Below are 20,945 nucleotides of genomic sequence, written 5' to 3' on the forward strand. Positions count from 1 at the left end.
CCTGACTGGTGACTCCTGGTTTTTCTCATTATCTCCTCCGGACCAAAAGTGGGGGCTGTGTCCGGAGGGGCGGGCATCTCCACTAGCTGGGATGTCCTAGGGCGCTGTAACAGGCCTGTGCCTTTGAGGCTCACCGCCAGGTATTAAAGTTCCTGCAGGGGAAGGTAAGAAGCACCTCCACCCAGTGCAGGCTTTGTTCCTGGCCACAGAGTCACAAAGCACTCACCCCATGTGGCCAGAAACCCGTCTGGTTGCGGCAGGCTGGCAGGAACTGGTCAGCCTAACACTGGTGTTTGGGCTGGTATACAGAGGCATCTAAGATGCCCCCTGTGTGCATTTTTCAATAAATCCAACACAGGCATGAGTGTGGATTTATTGTGCTGGGAAGTTTGATACCAAACTTCCCAGAATTCAGTGTAGCCATTATGGAACTGTGGAGTTCGTGTTTGACAAAGTCCCAGACCATATACTCTTTATGGCTATCCTGCACTTGCAATGTCTAAGATTTGGCTTAGACACTGTAGGGGCATAGTGCTCATGTAACTATGCTCTCACTTGTGGTATAGTGCACCCTGCCTTAGGGCTGTAAGGCCTGCTAGAGGGGTGACTTTCCTGTGTCACAGGCAGTGGGATGTGGGCATTGCACCCTGAGGGGAGTGCCATGTCGACTTAGTATTTTTCTCCTCACCAGCACACCAGCTGTGAGGCAGTGTGAATGTGCTGAGTGAGGGGTCCCGAGCGTGGCATAATACATGCTGCAGCCCTTAGGGACCTTCCCTGGCCAAAGGGCCCTTGGTACCAGTTACAAGGGACTTATCTGTATGCCAGGGCTGTGCCAATTGTGGAGGCAAAGGTACAGTTTAGGAAAAGAACGCTGGAGCTCGGGCCTGGTTAGCAGGGTCCCAGCACACTTTCAATCATAACTAGCATAAACAAAAGGCAAAAGGTTAGGGGGTAACTGTGCCATCAGAGGCATTTTCCTATACGTCTGTCAACCCAAGCACATTAATCCTATTAAAGCTACTGTCTAAGACATTGCTACTTGCTTCATCTGCAGAAAGCTAATGTAGCTTAAACCTCCATTCGTTTATATCTCACTGCTATAACCGCATACTTACAGAACAGACAACATACATCCCTCTTTAGGATTACAGTAAATTCAAGCATTCATGGAATGTCTTAAATTGGTCATTCCACCAAGATTGCCCCCTGCACCATCTTGGAACCTAAATATTGTCCTGACCAGGCTTAAGGGTCCTCCTTTTCAACCACTTCACTCATGTGCTCTTCAGTAACTCTCACGAAAAGTAGCTGTTTTAGTTGCTATCCAGTCTCTCCGAAGTATTAGTGATCTCCAGGCCCTAACTCTGGAAGAACCATTCTTCCAAATACATCTTCGTACCAGTCTGAAGTCCCCCCCCCCCCCCCCCCCCCCCAAAGTGGTCCCTCATTTTCATATTAATCCTCTCTTCTTTCCGCAACCTGACTGAGTTCCCGAAAGAGCCCTTCACGCACTAGATGTTAAACTTGCATTAATGTTCAACATTGATGGAACTCAAGAGCTTAAAAAAACTAAACAATTCTATGTTGCTTTCTTACTACCTCATAAAGGCAATCCTATATCAAAGATTAGCATAGCTAGGTGAATAGTAAAATGGTTTTAAACTTCTTATGCTAATGCAAAAAGACAAATTACTGTTACTCCCAGAGCACACTCTACCAGGAAGAAGGGAGCCACTGTGGTTTTCCTTGGAAATATACCCATAGTTGACATTTGCAAGGCAGCTATGGGTCTATACCACATACATTTACAAAACACTATTGTGTACTTGCACACCAGCAAGCCAACTTAGGCCAAGCAGTACTAACAACACTTCCTGCAACTCCCACAGGCTAGCCACTGCTTTCATGGAAGGACTGATTTACAGTCTACTCAGAGCATGTGCATCTATAGCCACACAGGCCATTGAATGGAAAATGTTACTTACCCAGTAGGTATATGTAGGGAAATGCCTCTCATAGTCAGAGAACCTGGTTCTTCCACAGGGGATACCAGTGCCTCTGTAAGCATTGAGGACAGCCTCAATGAAGAGGACATCCTGTTAGGCAGAATGGCCAAGAGATTGGCTTTGGAGAAGCAGCTCCTAGCCATTGAAAAGGAAAGAAAAGAAATGGGTCTAAGTCCCATAAATGGTGGCAGCAATTTAAATAGTCGGAGAATACTGACATCCTAAAAATCCCCAAAGTGATTGTAACTAAATATGAAGAAGGTGATGATGTCACCAAATGGTTCACAGCTTTTGATAGGGCTTGTGCAACCAGAAAAGTAAGCAGATCTCACTTGGGAGCTCTCTTTCAGAAATGTTCACTGGAAAGTGGAGGGATAGACTCTTCATACTCTCTCGTAAACATGCAGAATCTTATGACCTCATGAAGGCTACCCTGATTGAGGGCTTTGGATTCTCAACTGAGGAGTACAGGATTAGGTTCAGGGGGGGGCTCGCTAATCCTCGAGCCAGACCTGGGTTGATTTTGTTGACTTCAGTCAAAACACTAGATGGTTGGATAACTGACAGTGGTGTAAGTGATTATGATGGGCTGTATAATTTATTTATGAAAGAACGTCTGTTAGGTAATTGCTTCAATGACCAACTGCATCAGCGTCTGGTAGACCTAGGCCCAATTTCTCCCCAAGAATTGGGAAAGAAGGCAGACCACTGGGTCAAGACAAGTGTGACCAAAACTGCCACAGGGAGTGACCAAAAGAAAGGGGTCACACAGCCTCCCCAGGAGAAGGGTTGTGAGACACCCAAGGGCAAAAACAGAGTCTTCTACAGGGCCCCAAAAACCTGCTCAGGGGGGTGGGCCCCGAGCTTCTTCACAGTCCACAAATGGGTATAAGGGTACAAACTTTGATCCCAAGAAGGCCTGGTGTCAAAACTGTAGACAGCATGGACACCAAACTGGAGATAAGGCCTGTCCCAAGAAAAGTCCCACAACTACTACTCCAGTTAGCACTGGAATGGTCAGTCTCCAGGTGGGATCAACAGTGTAAAGGATCCACACTGAAGCTACTTTAGTCCCAGAGGGTGGGGTGGATTTAGCCACACTTGCTGCCTGGCCGCCTAACATGGAAAAATACAGGGAGCAGCTCTTGATACATGGAAATAAAGTAGAAGCCCTGAGGGATACAGGTGCCAGTATCACCATGGTGACAGAAACTGGTTTCGACAGACCTATCCAGTCACAAATGCTGACAATCAAACTAAAGTCCATTCCATGTCAATGGTAACTTTAGAATGGGGAGGGGTCACTGGCCTGAAACAGTTGGTGGTCTCCTCTGCAATTCCAGTAGTATGTCTACTAGGGAATGATCTGGAGTCCTAACCAAGGGCTGAGGTAGAGCTCAAGACCCATGCAGCCATGCTGGGTATCCCTGAACTGGTGCGTGTCAAGACTATAGCACAATGCAGAGCACAGGGTGAAAAAGAAGTGTTGGAGTCTGGTATAATGGCCCAACCTTCCAAGAGAAAAGGAAAGAAGACTGGGGAACCAGCTTCAAAACAGCACAAGAAACAGAACCTCTCTTTCCAGGAAGGTGTTCTATCCCCTGAGGGAACTGAGTCCATGGAGCTGGAGCCTTACCAGGTAGAGCTCTTGGGCCCAGGAGGGCCGTCAATGGAACAGCTGTGTAAGGGACAAAGGAGTTGTCCCACTCTTGAAGGCCTTAGACAGCAAGCAGCTGAACAAGAAAAAGGAAATGTCAGTGGAACCCACAGGGTCTATTGGGAAGATGGACTCCTTTACACTGAGGCAAGAGATCCAAAACCTGGTGCCACTAGGAGAGAGTGGTAGTGCCTCAGGAGTTTAGGGAGTTCATTCTGACCTTTGCCCATGACATTCCACTTGCTGGGCATTTGGGACAAACCAAGACTTGGTAGAGATTAGTCAACCATTTCTACTGGCCCAATAGGTCCCAGAAGATTGAGTTTTGCACCTCCTGTGTCACCTGTCAAACCAGTGGTAAGACAGGTGGCCGTCCAAAGGCCCCCCTCATTCCACTTCCAGTGGTGGGGGTCCCTTTTGAAAGAGTGTAAGTTGACATAGTGTGTCCACTTGAACCTCCCATAGCATCAGGGACCAATATATTCTGGTATTAGTGGATCATGCTACCCGGTACCCTGAGGCAATTCCCCTTAGGTCCACTACTGGACCTGCAGTAGCTAAAGCACTCATAGATATTTTTACCAGAGTTGGATTTCCTAAGGAGGGTGGCTTCTGAAAGAGGGGCCAACTTCATGTCCGGTTACCTAAAGCACATGTGGAATGAGTGTGGGGTGACTTACAAGTTCACCATACCATCCACAAACCAATGGTTTTGTAGAAAGGATTAACAAGACATTTAAGGGCATGATCATGGGGCTTTCTGAAAAACTCAAAAGGAGATGGGATGTCCTCTTGCCATGCCTGCTTTTCGCCTACCGAGAGGTGCCACAGAAGGTAGCAGGGTTTTCCCCCTTTGAGCTTCTGTTTGGCCACCCTGTAAGGGGACCACTGGCACTTGTAAGAAGGGTGGGAGAGACTTCTCCATGTGCCTAAACAAGATGTAGTGGATTATGTACTAGGCCTACGCTCTAGGATGGCAGAGTACATGGAAAAGGCAAGCAAACACCTTGAGGCCAACCAACAACTCCAGATGTGGTATGACCAAAAGGCTGCTATGGTTGAGTTTCGGCCTGGGCAGAAAGTCTGGGTTCTGGAGCCTGTGGCTCCCAGGGCACTTCAAGACAGATGGAACCTTCCAAAGATTAGTGAACTAAGTCCTTGCTGGCTTGGAGTCCTTTAGTGCAGCATATCTAGATGATATTGCTATCTTTAGCTCCACCTGGCAGGATCACCTGGTCCACCTGAAGAAGGTTTTGCAGGCCTGCAAGCAGCAGGCCTCTCTATCAATATTCGTCCTTCCTTCCTTTATACTCGAGCATATCTATGCTTCGCCTTACTTTTTATCCTACACGCGCTGGACAGGAAAAACAATCTGAAGATGGAGCTACACCCTGTGATTCGAAAGACTTTCTTAGAGCAAAAACAAGTTGTACACGTCCAAGCCCATCCCTAGAAGGCAGAGTATGCATAGCATGTGAATCCGCAGTACTATATGCCATGAACAGATGTATACAGGGTAAGTATCTTATTCCTTCCAGTGTATTCATCATCTTCCCGCAGACTCTTCCTTGCACTCCCTCATGTCTGTGGGTTAATGCCTTCATTATTTAGATTCCAAGGTATGCAAACTATCATGTTCTCAGTTTGTCATTGTTTGTGCTTCGGGTTCCCCTCTGCAGTCTTCGATGGAATGTGGTGGAAAAAGTACCAGCAACTGTTTGGCTTCCTATATACTCTGATAGAATGGGCCATTAAAACTTTCCCTTTTGAGCAACCTATAAATAGAATTTTTTCTGCTGAAACCTGCTCTCTGTAAAAACGAATATTTGTATGACTGAACTTTAACCCCTTAGCTGCTGGCCCTTTTACCCCAGTGCTGAGCCCTCTTTTGGCTATGTGGGGTAGTTTGCGCTTAGGCCCCCATAACTTTTTGTGCACATAAGCTATCCACGCCATATTTGCAGCCTTTTTTCCCCCAACATTCTGGGGATTGTAAAGGTTCCCTAGAGTTGGTGAGTTCCCCTTGAGGAGACCAAGAAATTAGCCAAAATACAGCACAAATGTGTTTTTGGGTGGAAAATGGGAAACAAGTACTGCAGAAGTAAGCATTTTGTTTTTTCCCTGCAAATGGCATCAACAAAGGGTTTGCGGTGATAAAATCACCATCATCCCAGCTTTTTGGAACTGGTATACCTGAATCAGAAAAACAATTCACAATAACAGTTTAAATAAAAACAAAATTTTAAATGTGTTTTCAAAAAACATTTTCTTCCGTAACTTTTTCCAGCTACGTTAGATTTCTTTAAAGCAGTATACCGTTATGTTTACTGAACCCTCCTGGTTGCAGGGATATATAGGTCTTCTAGGTTCATCAGGAACCCAGGCTCTCCAAGCTGATATATGATATACAGCAAATCATTTGGAAAAATATAAAAAGGGAAAAATATTTCATACAAAATATGTTTTGTTTTTCCAAATTGGGCACAAGATTAGGAGTTTAGAAACAGTGGTTATTTGCACATGTCTAAATTCGGGAGTCCCCATACTAGCGTGTGAATTACAGGGCATTTCTCAAAATGACTTCTTTCTTACACACTGTCTTACATTTGGAAGGCAAAAATGTTGAGAAATACAATTGGCAATAATACTTGTTCTTCTATTCTGTGTTCCCCCAAGTCTCCCTATAAAAGTCTCTCCCAGCCTTCTTTTGTGTGGATAGGCCTAGTGCCCGCGACAGGAAACATCATAAAACCAACATGGACACACCACATTTTTCTATTTTTGCAAAGTGCCTAGCTGTGGATTTCGGCTCTAGCTCATCCGGCACCAAGGGAAACCTACCAAACCTATGCATTTTTTAAAACTAGACCCCTGGAGGAATCCAGGATGAGGTGACTTGTGCAGCTGTCATTGGTTTCCCAGAATCATTTGCAAACCTGAAAAATTGGCTAAAAAACACTTTTTCCACATTTTGGTGCTGCAAACATGAATACCACATTTTTCCAATGAAAATGGATGTGTTGTTTGCAAAGTGCCTAGCTGTATATTTTTGCCTCTAGCTCAGCCAGCACCTAGTGAAACCTACCAAACCTGTCAATTTTTTAAAACTAGACACCTAGGGCAATCCAGGGTGGGGTGACTTATTGGGCTCTCACTGGGTTCTGCCTACCAGAATCCTTTGCAAACCTGAAAATTTGGCTAAAAAACACATTTTCTCACATTCCGGTGCTGCAAAATTCTGGGATTGGGGGGGGAGCCACACACTTTCTTCCACTGAGCGTTCTGCCAAGTCTCCCGATAAAAATGGTAACTCATTTGTGACTGCCTAGTTCCCGCGACAGGAAATGGCCCAAAACACTACGTGAACATATCACATTTTTCCAATGAAAATTTATGTGTTTTTTGCAAAGTGCCTAGCAGTAGACTTTGGCCTCTAGCTGAGCCGGCATCTTGGGAAACCTACCAAACCTGTGCAGTTTTGAAAACTAGACACTTAAGGTAATCCAGGACAGGGTGACATGTCACTCTTTCCACATTTGTCTACCCAGAATCCCATGCAAACACAGTTTGTCTTAAAAAAAAACAAAAAAAAAAAACACTTTTACCCCACATTTGGTGCTGCAAAGTTCAGGGATCTTAGGGGAACCACAAACTTCCTTCCACCCAATATACCTCCAAGTCTCCCGATACAAATGGTAACTCACTTATGTGGGTAGACCTAGTGCCTGCAATAGGAATGGATCACACAAGTCAATGGCAGTCATTGGGTAAGGGCTACTGTTGACCCTGGAGTGATCCATTCCTGACGCAGGCACTAGGCACAGACACACAAGTGGGGTTGTGTTTGTATCAGGACAAGTGGGGAAACACTGGGTGGGAGAAATTTTGTGGATTCCTGCACATTCCTGTAGTAAAGGTGACGAAAAAGCAAGGAAAAATTGTGTTTTTAATGATCATTTCACATTTGCAGGGTATTCTGGGTAAGAAAACTTTGTTGAATCAAAACACGCTACACTTTTGTCAACTGCCCCAGTTGTCTAGTTTTCAGAAATGTCTGGGTCTGATAGGTTTCCCTTTGGCCACGAGCCTAAGACCAAATACACAGGTGACTGTCTTAATAAACCAGGCTAGTTTGTGATAGGTAAAGTTGAGGCAACATTTTTCTCTGGAGACTTAGTGGAACGCGGGGTGGTAGAACATTTGTGTCCGTCTGCAGATTCCAGGTCTTCCCCTCACTGAAATGCAATGCAAATGTGTTTTTAAGCAAAGTTTGTGATTTCAAGGTGGTTCTGGGAAAATAAAAACTGGTGAGTGCCACCCAAGTCCTGCACCCTTAGACTCCCCTGGTTCAAGTATGTTAAAATTAATCCACTATTCTAACTGGTTGGTTTTAGCACCTCCAAAAATGATGGTTTCAAAGCACGAATACTTATCAAAGTATCTGAATATTGAAACCAAGCCTTCTAAAGGTTAGCCATAAAGCCACTTCAAGGCACCAACCGCTTTGTGTTCCATTCACACGCCATTCACGTACAACAAACACTTTCATACTGCCGGCCATGGGCCCAGTCCAACCAGTCACTGCACTCACATCAACTTACTGCTGCTAGACAAGAGCCTATCACATTCATACGCCACTGGATGACTACATTTTACCACCTGTCAAGTAACTGAGTAACCGTCCCCTTCTTCCTGAACATTACCGAAGGCATGGGTAAGAAACCTTTATTAATAATTCCCCTGACAGCCACCTGAGGCGCAGGAAAACATGTTTTTCATGGGCCTTTAGTGTACCCACTGTGCTAAATCTTACTCCTTCCAGTTTGTGGATGCAAGTTGGGGGTGTCCTAGTATGCCTTGGGAGGCCTATTCCTCAAACTGAGCAAGCATATCTACCTTTGAAACTAAAGCAGACATGAAGGGGAATTTTCGTGATGTTCTCTAAAGAGAAGGTCATAGACTATGAAAAAGGGTGGTCAGCATTATGTGCATTGCTGTGACTGTAATGCACTTATCATGCAGCAAATTGAACATCTACTAGGTTTTGATAGAGGATTATCATGGCAAGCAGGTCAAACACTGACCCATACGTGTCATTGTCTTTCAGTGCTGGGGTGGCACCAGTGGGTTTGAATCTATAGGTGTGGATGATGTGCATCTGTACTACCTTTATTATCTGCCTTCTACCTGTGCAATAGCCCTTTGAAAGCACACCTACCATAAGCGTTCCTTACCCGTTCATGTCTCTGCCCTTATCAGAGTCTTGACTAATCCTGCATAATTGCCAAGTGAACCTATACGAATGCCTTTTGCTATTAGCTACTTGAAGCTCAAGAAGACATGTCATTCATGCGCCATCAGCACACTTACTGTGCTAAATCCAAAGCTACAAATTGAGTTTGCACATCTTCAAACAAGTAGAAATGTAAGGTGAATATGTTTGACTTATTTCAGATACTCTGGTTCTCATTGGCAATCCTGATCCTTGTGCAGCATACATAAGTTCCCTAACAAGCACTTCAAAATTCAGTAATGCCTTTAACATTTTGTCACACAGGGTACTCTGTGACATTGTGGCATATGTTCTGTCCACTAGTATGTGCAGTGTGGGGAGTATAATGCATGTTAATTGAACAGAATACTTACCATGTTCATACGGTGGATATAGGTGTCGAGCAGGCCATAAGAAAGTTTATGATTTCCTGAAGTAGATGAAGTTAAATTCTGTGGCTGCTTGCCTAATGAAGCAGTGGCCCATGTACATTCGGTATCCATGCACAGCCACTGAAAGGTTTACCCAACGGCAGCTCCACCTCAGTCGATTTCCGAGAACTTTGCTTTAGTATGATACAACGTAAAGCAAGTAGGGACACAGAGGCCTGGCTGAGATGGGCACTGGGGACAGTAATACGGACTCTACTGCCACTTTCCATGCTTCAAGCACAATTTCCAGTGATTACAGGGGTGATCCTTTTGTTTTTTTTTAGGAATTTGATCACAAAAAGAGTTGCTCCTGCTGCCTTGCAACATCAACCAGAACATATGAGGGGCCGATTATTCCCCCCCCCCCCACCCCAACCCCTCCCCCCCAAAAAAACCCAAATCCCTGGTACCTAGGGCTATTTCCTGGCAATGGATCGCAGCCATGCTGTGATCTGTTGACAGGAAACGGTGTGAGGAAGGCATCAAGGCATTGAGGCAAAAGGGAGAAGGGGGGCATGCATAAGTTCTTCCTCGTCTCCCAGAGGTTTAAAAAAAGAAAACAAAATCTGTGATTTAATTGAAGATTCCTTCATTGTAGAACTAGGATTATCCCTAAATTCTCTTTCTGTCTCGGTTCTCCCTCCCCTTTAATGAGGTGTACCCACATTGGATCATTGCTTAATCCATAGGCTAGGGCCTTCTAACTCCCTCTGCTGGTGCTGTGTGTTTAAATATTGTGTGGGGACCGCCTTTGTTTCCAATGTTTTTTCCCCCTAACCTTTCTTATTGTCCTCCCCTTTTCAGTGACATCTTGATTGTTCTTTCTTTGGTCCACGTGTATTTCATTTGTTACAAATACATTGTTTTTGATACCTCATCTTGCATATTTGGTTGCTGTTTGCGATTTTTTTATTTTTGAATATCATGATTACAAAAGTGATTCAGTACAACTTTGTTGACCCAGAGTCTGAATAATGGTATGAGGCAGAGGTGGACTGGATCCAGCAGATTTTGAAAAGTCCCCTTTGTGCCTAACCCTCCTAAAACAAAACAAAGTTTAGGCATCAAGCAAGGCAGATTACTGCGCTGATGTTCACTCTTATTTCCCAATACTAGGATAGGCTTTTTGGGGCTTGGCCTGATGGGAAGCGGCATTGTCTCCAACCTGCTGAAGATGGGCCACTCTGTGACTGTGTGGAACCGCACTGCAGAAAAGGTGAGAACTTCCAGAGCGAGCAGGTTGAAATGTGGCAGAGCACATACTTGAAATAGTAGAAGACGGGTTATTCACCTTGTTTTTTTTTTTTTTTTTTTTTTTTTATATAAATATTTGGGATGCTCCAGGGAAGCGATTCTCAAACCTTTGACTTCTGTGGAACCGCACTGAAACCTTACTTGAATCCCCCCCCCTTAAAAGTCATGATTGGAAGCCATGGTCCCTGGCTTTAGCAGTTTCTATGATTTGTACCTCAAACCAGTACACAAAAATACAGAAACAAGTATACACCAAACAAGAGTTCAAATATTGAAATATTTTAATTTACAAACAATTAAATATATTTAAAAAAATGATTATTTGAATATACTTCATTCATTTTAATGTATTAATGTTCATTTTTTAATTTTCTTGAGAGTTGTAAGAAGGGTGGCTAGGTGGTTCTTTTCTTATGGTATCATGATATTGATCCTGATCAGTCTTTTGGGTGTAAATCATGCCCATTTGCTGAGTCCTCTGTTGATGGTGATGGGTTATTCCTCCCGTCTTTTGCTGTAAGGAGAGATGCTGTTGATAGGGTCTGCAGACTTGTGCAATAGATGGTACACAACTACCTTCTGTCTCTCTGATCCTCAGTGCGACTTGTTCATCCAGGAGGGAGCCAGATTGGGAAGAACCCCCGCTGAAGTAGTTTCCATGTGCGACATCACTTTCTCCTGTGTAGCGGATCCAAAGGCTGCCAAAGATGTGAGTATTTCAGCATTTGAAAGACGTTGGGGCTTGTGTTTATTATTATTCATGATCAGAAGTAAATTATTAGTGGTTACAGATTACTTTTTGCACAATATAATGGCTGATTTTCTAGTGTCAGATGCTGGTGGAGGTTTCCTGGAGCAGCAGCGCGTTTTAAATAATGGCTACTGGTCTACTGGGGTAATTTCCACTTAGTGCTCCATAACTTTTTTCCACGTAAGAGATCCACGCCAGATTTGCGTCTTTTTCCAAACGTTCTGGGATTCTAAAGATAACCAGAGTTTCTGGATTAGCCTGAAGGGGACTAACATAACAACCTTTTGATTTTTTTTCTTTTTCTTTCTATTTTTTAGGAAAAATAGGGAAAAAGTGCTTCAGATAAGTTTCAGTTTTTTCCCTCTAAAAATGGCATCAACAAATGACTAAAGCCCCCATCTTCCCAGCTTTCAGGAACATGCAGAGCTGAGTCAGAAACCTAGTTTTGTACCACAGATTTAGCATTTTTCAAAGATGTAGCCCATTTTTCCTATTTGTTTGTGCTCTAAACACAGCCATTCAAGTGGAACGTCCTTTCTGTCGGCACAAGTGTTGTAATGTAGAATGGTAGGAATTCTGTGGATTCCTGTAGATTCTGGATGTTTCCATTACATAAATGGAAGGAAAGTGTGCTATTTCAGTCAGTTTGAGGTTTGCAGAGCATTGTGGGTTAGAAAACCTTGGGAGTTTCACGCGAAAGCACTTTAACCTTAGCCAGAACTTAAACATTTTGCAGCACAGAGTACTCTGTGAAAACGTGGCTTATGTTCCTTCTACCATTATGTGCAGCGTGGGGACTATAAGGTACTTGTCAAGTTGGTGAACAGAAAACCTACCACGTTCTGACAGTAGATAAAGTTGTCGAGCAGGCCATAAGGTAGTCTGATTTCCTCAAGTAGAGGAACTAAAATACTACAGCTGCTTGCCTAGTGAAGTAGTGGGCCACGGAAGGTAGGTATCCATGTACAGCCATTGAAATGTTTACCTAACAGTATCTCCACCTCAGTCAATTTCCCTATACTTCACTTTTGTATGGTGCAACATAAAGCAAGTAGGAGAACACGGAGCTGGCTTAGATGTTTACTGGGGACAGTAAACACAACTGGCCTGCCTCTTTACCTGCTTAGAGCAAACTCTAGGCTGACAACATGATTGAGTCTTTTTAGCTGTTTCAGTTTTGCGATCAGCAAAGTGTCGATCCTGCAGCCTTGCCACGTCCTTCAGAATATGTGAAGTGAATGGTACTACTTTTGTAGCATTGAGACTTTCAGTGACAGACAACTGAAAGTCAAGGAAAGACATGAGTCTTCCTGTGGTTTTCTAATGATAAGCAACATATGCATTGTATGTTGCCATCGGGATCAGATTATCCACTCCGCCCACAAACTTGTAATCAAGTATACAGGTGGGCTTGTGAACTTCGGCCATCTGAAACCACCCTGTCTTCCTGTGGTTTGCTAATGATAAGCAACATATGCATTGTATGTTGCCATCTGGATCAGATTATCCCCTCCGCCCAGAAACATGTAATCAAGTATACAGATGGGCTTGTGAACTTCGGCCATGTGAAACCACACCCAACTAGTGAGCACTTACACATCACGCCTATCGGAGAACTTGACTGTGAGCAGTTAATTGGACGCAATGCAGTGCTCTGGGATTTTTGGAGCTTCTTACAATCTCCAGTGGAAAACCTTTGCAGTGACAACTGTAGGAAGCTGGCTCTTTATATAATATAACAAAATGAGGCATACTGTGCAAAGAGTCCAGGTATTACCTTATAAGTGGACAGGGACTTGCTGTAGGAATTCCAAGGTGCATTCTTAGAGGTGGTGTTGTCGAGCAGCCTTAGGCTTATCAGAAAGGAGTGTTAGACATCTAAAATACACAAAGTCGGTAAATGATGCACACAACTCAATAAGGAGATCTACACCAATTTATAAAAATAACATGCATCTTTATAAAAGTTTAATATAAGTTTAGGCACCCGAATCAATACAATCAGTTAAGTAAGTTTTGAAAGAGAATTTCGCCTGAACCAAAAAGGGCATTGTAGGAAGTTGGCTCTGTATATACTATTTCAAAGTAAGAAATAGTGTGCACAGACTCCACGGGTTCCCCTCAGAGGTAAGATAGTGGCAAAAAGAGATTCGAATGCTCTATTTTGTGGTAGTGTGGTCGAGCAGTAGGCTTATCAGAGGGTAGTGTTAAGCATTTGTTGTACACACACAGGCAATAAATGAGGAACACACACTCCGACAATTCCAGGCAATAGGTTTTTATATAGAAAAATATATTTTCTTAGTTTATTTTAAGAACCACAGGTTCAAGATTTACAAGTAATTCTTCAAATGAAAGGTATTTTATGTAGGAACTTTAGGAACTTTGAATTAGCAAAATAGCATATACAGTTTTCACATAAATGACATATAGCTATTTTAAAACTAGACAGTGCAATTTTCAACAGTTTCTGGGGGAGGTAAGTGTTTGTTAGTTTTTACAGGTAAGTAAACCACCTACAAGGTTCAAATTTGGGTCCAATGTAGCCCACTATTGGGGGTTCAGGGCAACCCCAAAGTTACCACACCAGCATCTCAGGGCCGGTCAGGTGCAGAGGTCAAAGTGGTGCCCAAAACACATGGGCTTCAATGGAGAAGGGGGTGCCCCGGTTCCAGTCTGCCAGCAGGTAAGTACCCGCATCTTCGGAGGGCAGACCAGGGGGGTTTTGTAGGGCACTGGGGGGGGGGGGACACAAGTCCACACAGAAAGTACGCCCTCAGCGGCACGGGGGCGGCCGGGTGCAGTGTGCAACCAAGCGTCGGGTCCGCAATAGAAATCAATGGGAGACCAAGGGGTCTCTTCAGCGATGCAGGCAAGGGGGGGGGGCTCCTCGGGGTAGCCACCACCTGGGCAAGGGAGCGGGCCACCTGGGGATCGCTCCTGCACTGGAATTCGGATCCTTCAGGTCCTGGGGGCTGCGGGTGCAGTGTCTTTACCAGGTGTCGGATCCTTGAAGCAGGCAGTCGCGGTCAGGTGGAGCCTCGGGATTCCCTCTGCAGGCGTCGCTGTGGGGGGTCAGGGAGGTCAACTCTGGCTACTCACGGTCTCGTAGTCGCCAGGGAGTCCTCCCTGTGGTGTTTGTTCTCCACAAGTCGTGCCGGGGGCAGAGTGCAAAGTCTCACGCTTCCGGCAGGAAACTTGTGTTGTTTCAAAGTTGCTTCTTTGTTGCAAAGTTGCAGTCTTTGGTGAACAGAGCCGCTGTCCTTGGGAATTCTTGGTCCTTCTAGATGCAGGGTAGTCCTCCGAGGCGTCAGAGGTTGCTGGACCCTGGGAACGCGTCGCTGGAGCAGTGTCTTTAGAAGTGGGGAGACAGGCCGGTAGAGCTGGGGCCAAAGCAGTTGGTGTCTCCGTCTTCTCTGCAGGGTTTTTCAGTTCAGCAGTCCTCTTCTTCTTAGGTTGCAGGAATCTGAGTTCCTAGGTTCTGGGGAGCCCCTAAATACTGAATTTAGGGGTGTGTTTAGGTCTGGGGGGATAGTAGCCAATGGCTACTAGCCCTGAGGGTGGCTACACCCTCTTTGTGCCTCCTCCCTGAGGGGAGGGGGGCACATCCCTAATCCTATTGGGGGAATCCTCCATCTGCAAGATGGAGGATTTCTAAAAGTCAGTCACCTCAGCTCAGGACACCTTAGGGGCTGTCCTGACTGGCCAGTGACTCCTCCTTGTTTTTCTTATTATCTCCTCCGGCCTTGCCGCCAAAGGTGGGGCCGTGGCCGGACGGGGCGGGCAACTCCACTAGCTGGAGTGCCCTGGGGTGCTGTAACAAAGGGGGTGAGCCTTTGAGGCTCACCGCCAGGTGTTAGTTCCTGCAGGGGGAGGTGTGAAGCACCTCCACCCAGTACAGGCTTTGTTACTATCCATAGAGTGACAAAGGCACTCTCCCCATGTGGCCAGCAACATGTTGGGTGTGTGGCAGGCTGCTAAAACCAGTCAGCCTACACGGGTAGTCGGTTAAGGTTTCAGGGGGCACCTCTAAGGTGCCCTCTGGGGTGTATGTTACAATAAAATGTACACTGGCATCGGTGTGCATTTATTGTGCTGAGAAGTTTGATACCAAACTTCACAGTTTTCAGTGTAGCCATTGTGGTGCTGTGGAGTTTGTGCATGACAAACTCCCAGACCATATACTCTTATGGCTACCCTGCACTTAAATGTCTAAGGTTTTGCTTAGACACTGTAGGGGCATAGTGCTCATGCACTTATGCCCTCACCTATGGTATAGTGCACCCTGCCTTAGGGCTGTAAGGCCTGCTAGAGGGGTGACTTATCTATTCCTGAAGGCAGTGTGAGGTTGGCATGGCACCCTGAGGGGAGTGCCATGTCGACTTAGTCTTTTTTTCCCCACTAGCACACACAAGCTGGCAAGCAGTGTGTCTGTGCTGAGTGAGGGGTCCCCAGGGTGGCATAAGACATGCTGCAGCCCTTAGAGACCTTCCCTGGCATCAGGGCCCTTGGTACCAGGGGTACCAGTTACAAGGGACTTACCTAGATGCCAGGGTGTGCCAATTGTGGAAACGAAAGTACAGGTTAGGGAAAGAACACTGGTGCTGGGGCCTGGTTAGCAGGCCTCAGCACACTTTCAAATCAAAACTTAGCATCAGCAAAGGCAAAAAGTCAGGGGGTAACCATGCCAAGGAGGCATTTCCTTACACTCCCTCCTTGAGAAATCCTCCATCTTGCTTTGGAGGATTAAGACCAATTGGGATGTGTTCCCCTCTCCAGAGGGAGTGGGCACAAGGAGGGTGTAGTTACCCTCATTCAGGGACAGTAGCCATTGGCTACTGACCTCTTACCCTAACACTCCCCTAAATTTAGAACCCAGCTCTTCAGATTCCTGACGACCTCACAAGGACGACGACTGCAGAGCTGAAAGCCCCGCAGAGAAGAAAAGGAGATGACAACTGACTTGGCCGCAGCCCTACCGGCCTGTCTCCTACATCAAAGACCCTGCAACTAAGAAGCTAGGCCTTCTGCAGGACCAGCGACCCCCTGGAAAGCCTCCAGGAGACTGCCTGCATCACCGAGGACCAGGGACTCCTGTCGGCAGCGGAACTGCCCAGCAGGAAGAAAAGATATCCATCTTTAAAGGGAATCCCACCTCACTCCAGAGGCGTGAGTCCCCAAGACTCTGTACCCGACACCCCCGGCCTGTGTCCAGAGAAACCAACTACCCAGAGAGGACCCCCAAGCGACCCTGACGACATGTCCACCCTGGTCTGACCTCTCTGCACCCCCACAATGCCTGCAGAGGGAATCCCAGGGACCCCCTGACCGCGACTACCCAGGGCGAAGATATCCGACGCCTGGAAGAAGCACTGCACCCTCAGCCCCCAGGCCTGTTAGAAACCGACCACTGGTGCAGCAACGACCAGCAGCGGCCCTCACCCTTGCCCAGTCGGTGGCTTGCCCGAGATGCCCCCCTGTGCCCTGCCTGCAGCACCTAAGTGACCCCCGGGTCCCTCCTTAAAGTTCTATTGAGAACCCGACGCTCTGTTTGCACACTGCACCCGGCCACCCTCGTGCCGCCTAGGGTGTGGTTTGTGTGCCTACTTGGGGCTCCTCCAGTACTCCTCCAAACCCCCCAGGTCTGCCCTCCGACAACGCAGGTACTTCCCTGCCAGCAGAGTGGAACCGGAGTACCCCTTATCTCTATAGGCACCCATGTTATTTTGGCTCCTGTTTGACCTCTGCACCTGCCCAGCCCTTTGTTGCTGGTGCTGGGTGTTTGGGGTTGCCTTGAACCCCCAACGGTGGACTACCTATACCCCGGAGATTGAACCCGTAAGTGTAGTACTTCTGAAACTACTGTACTTACCTCCCCCAGGAACTGTTGAAAATTGCACTATGTCCCCTTTTAAAAGAGCTTTTTGCCATTTTAGTGAGAACTGTGTACAATATTGAATCTATTCAAAATCTCAACTATTACTATGTAAAGTACCATTCATTTAATGTACTTACATGCTAAATGAATTTTTTAGGTTCTAAAAAAAAAATTAACAAAATATTTTTCCATATAAAAACCTATTGGCCTGAAGTTAAGTCATTGAGTGTGTGTTTTCACTTATTGCGTGTGTGTGTACAACAAACTTAACACTACCCTCTGATAAGCCTTAACTGCTCGACCACATTACCACAAATAGAGCATCGTTATTATCTATTATTGCCTCTGTCAAGCCTCTTGTGGAACCCCTGAACTCTGTGAACACCATACCTCATTTTGCTATAGTATATACAGAGCCAGCTTCCTACAACCACTTTACGGTGGTACTTTCCTGGAGGTGGCACACTTACCTGACTAGTGAATTTTCCTGCCTTTCCAAGTACCAAGTGGGCTCTGGACGGGAAAGTGGCTTCCGCTCCTGTGAGGTGAGCCAGATTCGCATTTCCAAGGTGGCAGACCTTTGAGGCTTGCCACTTTAGGAAGGCTAATCTGCTGGTCATCCTGTGTGAGGGGGGTAATACTCTCTTCTCGGAAAGGCTTCTGTTCTGGGCCTCTTGAGAGCAGAAAGCTCTCACCGTAGTGGGCCAGAACCATGTCTCGGGTGGCAGGCTGGCAGAAATCCATCAGCAAGCACACCAGAGGCTGGTAGGATTTCTGGGGGCACCTCTAAGGTGCCCTCTGGGTGCATGTATTGGTAACTCCAGCACTGGCATTAGTGTGGGTTCACCAATATGAGATGCTTGACCAAACATTCTGGTCTTCACAGAAGTCATTTTGCAGCTATGCCCCAACGTGAACTATAATATAATGCCCCCTGCCTTGGGGCTGTAATGCCTGCTGTAGGGGTGACTTACATATATTGCATGTAGTGTTGGGTGACATAGCACACAGGTTGTGTTCCATGTCGTGTTTTCTCTTTCATCTATACCAAGACATACAGGCTTCAATGGCAGCTTAGTATATGCTCGGTGAGGGGCCCGCTAGGTTGGCACAACTTGTGCTGCAGCCCTTAGGGACCCTCTTTAGTACCTCAGGCCCTCAGTGCCAGGGGTACCATTTATTAGGGACTTACAGAAGATGCTAAAGGATTTGCCAATTGGGAAAACAATTGTGCAGTTTAGGGCAAGAGATCTGGCACTGGGGAGCTGGTTAGCAGGAATCCAGTGCACCTTCAGTCGAAATCACATCCAATATTACCATGGCCACTGGAATTATGCAGTGTAGAGCTCCTATTTGAGACCGGGTTGATTAGATTATGCAGCAAGAAAGGCAAATTATGCAGTCTAATGCAATAATTTTGTTGATGATATTACTTTATTTTCAAAACATGGTAATACTGTCTAGGCAAAGACTTCACCTACCACTTAATTATTATTAATTTTTTTTAAAATAATGAGGTCCTGTAGGAAGTTGGCTCTGTATGTGCTATTTCAAAGTAAGGAATAGCATGCACAGAGTCCAAGGGTTCCCCTTAGAGGTAAAATAGTGGTAAAAAGAGATAATACTAATGCTCTATTTTGTGGTAGTGTGGTCGAGCAGTAGGCTTATCCAAGGAGTAGTGTTAATCATTTGTTGTACATACACATAGACAATAAATGAGGTACACACACTCAGAGACAAATCCAGCCAATAGGTTTTGTATAGAAAAATATCTTTTCTTAGTTTATTTTAAGAACCACAGGTTCAAATTTAACATGTAATATCTTGTTTGAAAGGTATTGCAGGTAAGTACATTAGGAACTTTGAATCATTTCAATTGCATGTATACGTTTCAAGTTATTCACAAATAGCTATTTTAAAAGTGGACACAGTGCAATTTACACAGTTCCTGGGGGAGGTAAGTTTTTGTTAGTTTTACCAGGTAAGTACGACACTTACAGGGTTCAGTTCTTGGTCCAAGGTAGCCCACCGTTGGGGGTTCAGAGCAACCCCAAAGTTACCACACCAGCAGCTCAGGGCCGGTCAGGTGCAGAGTTCAAAGTGGTGCCCAAAACGCATAGGCTCCAATGGAGAGAAGGGGGTGCCCCGGTTCCAGTCTGCCAGCAGGTAAGTACCCGCGTCTTCGGGCGGCAGACCAGGGGGGTTTTGTAGGGCACCGGGGGGGACACAAGCCCACACAGAAATGTCACCCTCAGCGGCGCGGGTGCGGCCGGGTGCAGTGTTAGAACAAGCGTCTGGTTCGCAATGGAAGTCAATGAGAGATCAAGGGATCTCTTCAGCGCTGCAGGCAGGCAAGGGGGGGCTTCCTCGGGGAAACCTCCACTTGGGCAAGGGAGAGGGACTCCTGGGGGTCACTTCTGCAGTGAAAGTCCGGTCCTTCAGGTCCTGGGGGCTGCGGGTGCAGGGTCTTTTCCAGGCGTCGGGACTTAGGTTTCAGAGAGTTGCGGTCAGGGGAAGCCTCGGGATTCCCTCTGCAGGCGGCGCTGTGGGGGCTCAGGGGGGACAGGTTTTGGTACTCAGTCGTAGAGTAGTCCGGGGGTCCTCCCTGAGGTGTTGGTCCTCCACCAGCTGAGTCGGGGTCGCCGGGTGCAGTGTTGCAAGTCTCACGCTTCTTGCGGGGAGATTGCAGGGTTCTGTAAAGCTGCTCCTTTGGATAAAGTTGCAGTCTTTTTGGAGCAGGTCCGCTGTCCTCGGGAGTTTCTTGTCGTCGAAGCAGGGCAGTCCTCAGAGGATGCAGAGGTCGCTGGTCCCTTTGGAAGGCGTCGCTGGAGCAGAGTTCTTTGGAAGGCAGGAGACAGGCCGGTGAGTTTCTGGAGCCAAGGCAGTTGTTGTCTTCTGGTCTTCCTCTGCAGGGGTTTTCAGCTAGGCAGTCCTTCTTCTTCTTGTTGTTGCAGGAATCTGATTTCTAGGTTCAGGGAGAGCCCTTAAATACTAAATTTATGGCGTGTTTAGGTCTGGGGGGTTAGTAGCCAATGGCTACTAGCCCTGAGGGTGAGTACACCCTCTTTGTGCCTCCTCCCAAGGGGAGGGGGTCACATCCCTAATCCTATTGGGGGAATCCTCCATCTGCAAGATGGAGGATTTCTAAAAGTTAGAGTCACCTCAGCTCAGGACACCTTAGGGGCTGTCCTGACTGGCCAGTGACTCCTCCTTGTTGCTTTCTTTGTTCCCTCCAGCCTTGCCGCCAAAAGTGGGGGCCGTGGCCGGAGGGGGCGGGCAACTCCACTAAGCTGGAGTGCCCTGCTGGGCTGTGACAAAGGGGTGAGCCTTTGAGGCTCACCGCCAGGTGTTACAGCCCCTGCCTGGGGGAGGTGTTAGCATCTCCACCCAGTGCAGGCTTTGTTACTGGCCTCAGAGTGACAAAGGCACTCTCCCCATGGGGCCAGCAACATGTCTCTAGTGTGGCAGGCTGCTGGAACCAGTCAGCCTACACAGATAGTCGGTTAAGTTTCAGGGGGCACCTCTAAGGTGCCCTCTGTGGTGTATTTTACAATAAAATGTACACTGGCATCAGTGTGCATTTATTGTGCTGAGAAGTTTGATACCAAACTTCCCAGTTTTCAGTGTAGCCATTATGGTGCTGTGGAGTTCGTGTAAAACAGACTCCCAGACCATATACTCTTATGGCTACCC

The 20,945-nt window shown here is 46.5% G+C and overlaps 1 protein-coding gene across 1 annotated transcript in view; it reads left to right on the top strand.

Moving 5' to 3' along the window:
• The window catches only part of GLYR1 (glyoxylate reductase 1 homolog), a 482,931-nt gene that overhangs the window by 236,980 nt on the left and 225,006 nt on the right, over window positions 1–20,945 (top strand). The window contains exons 10-11 of the mRNA XM_069210697.1: window positions 10,486–10,585; window positions 11,222–11,332. Coding sequence (XP_069066798.1) covers window positions 10,486–10,585; window positions 11,222–11,332 — 211 coding nt within the window. The remainder of the gene's footprint in view (window positions 1–10,485; window positions 10,586–11,221; window positions 11,333–20,945) is intronic.

This window comes from Pleurodeles waltl, chromosome 10, assembly GCF_031143425.1.
Source record: "Pleurodeles waltl isolate 20211129_DDA chromosome 10, aPleWal1.hap1.20221129, whole genome shotgun sequence".
Classification (NCBI taxonomy): domain Eukaryota; kingdom Metazoa; phylum Chordata; class Amphibia; order Caudata; family Salamandridae; genus Pleurodeles; species Pleurodeles waltl.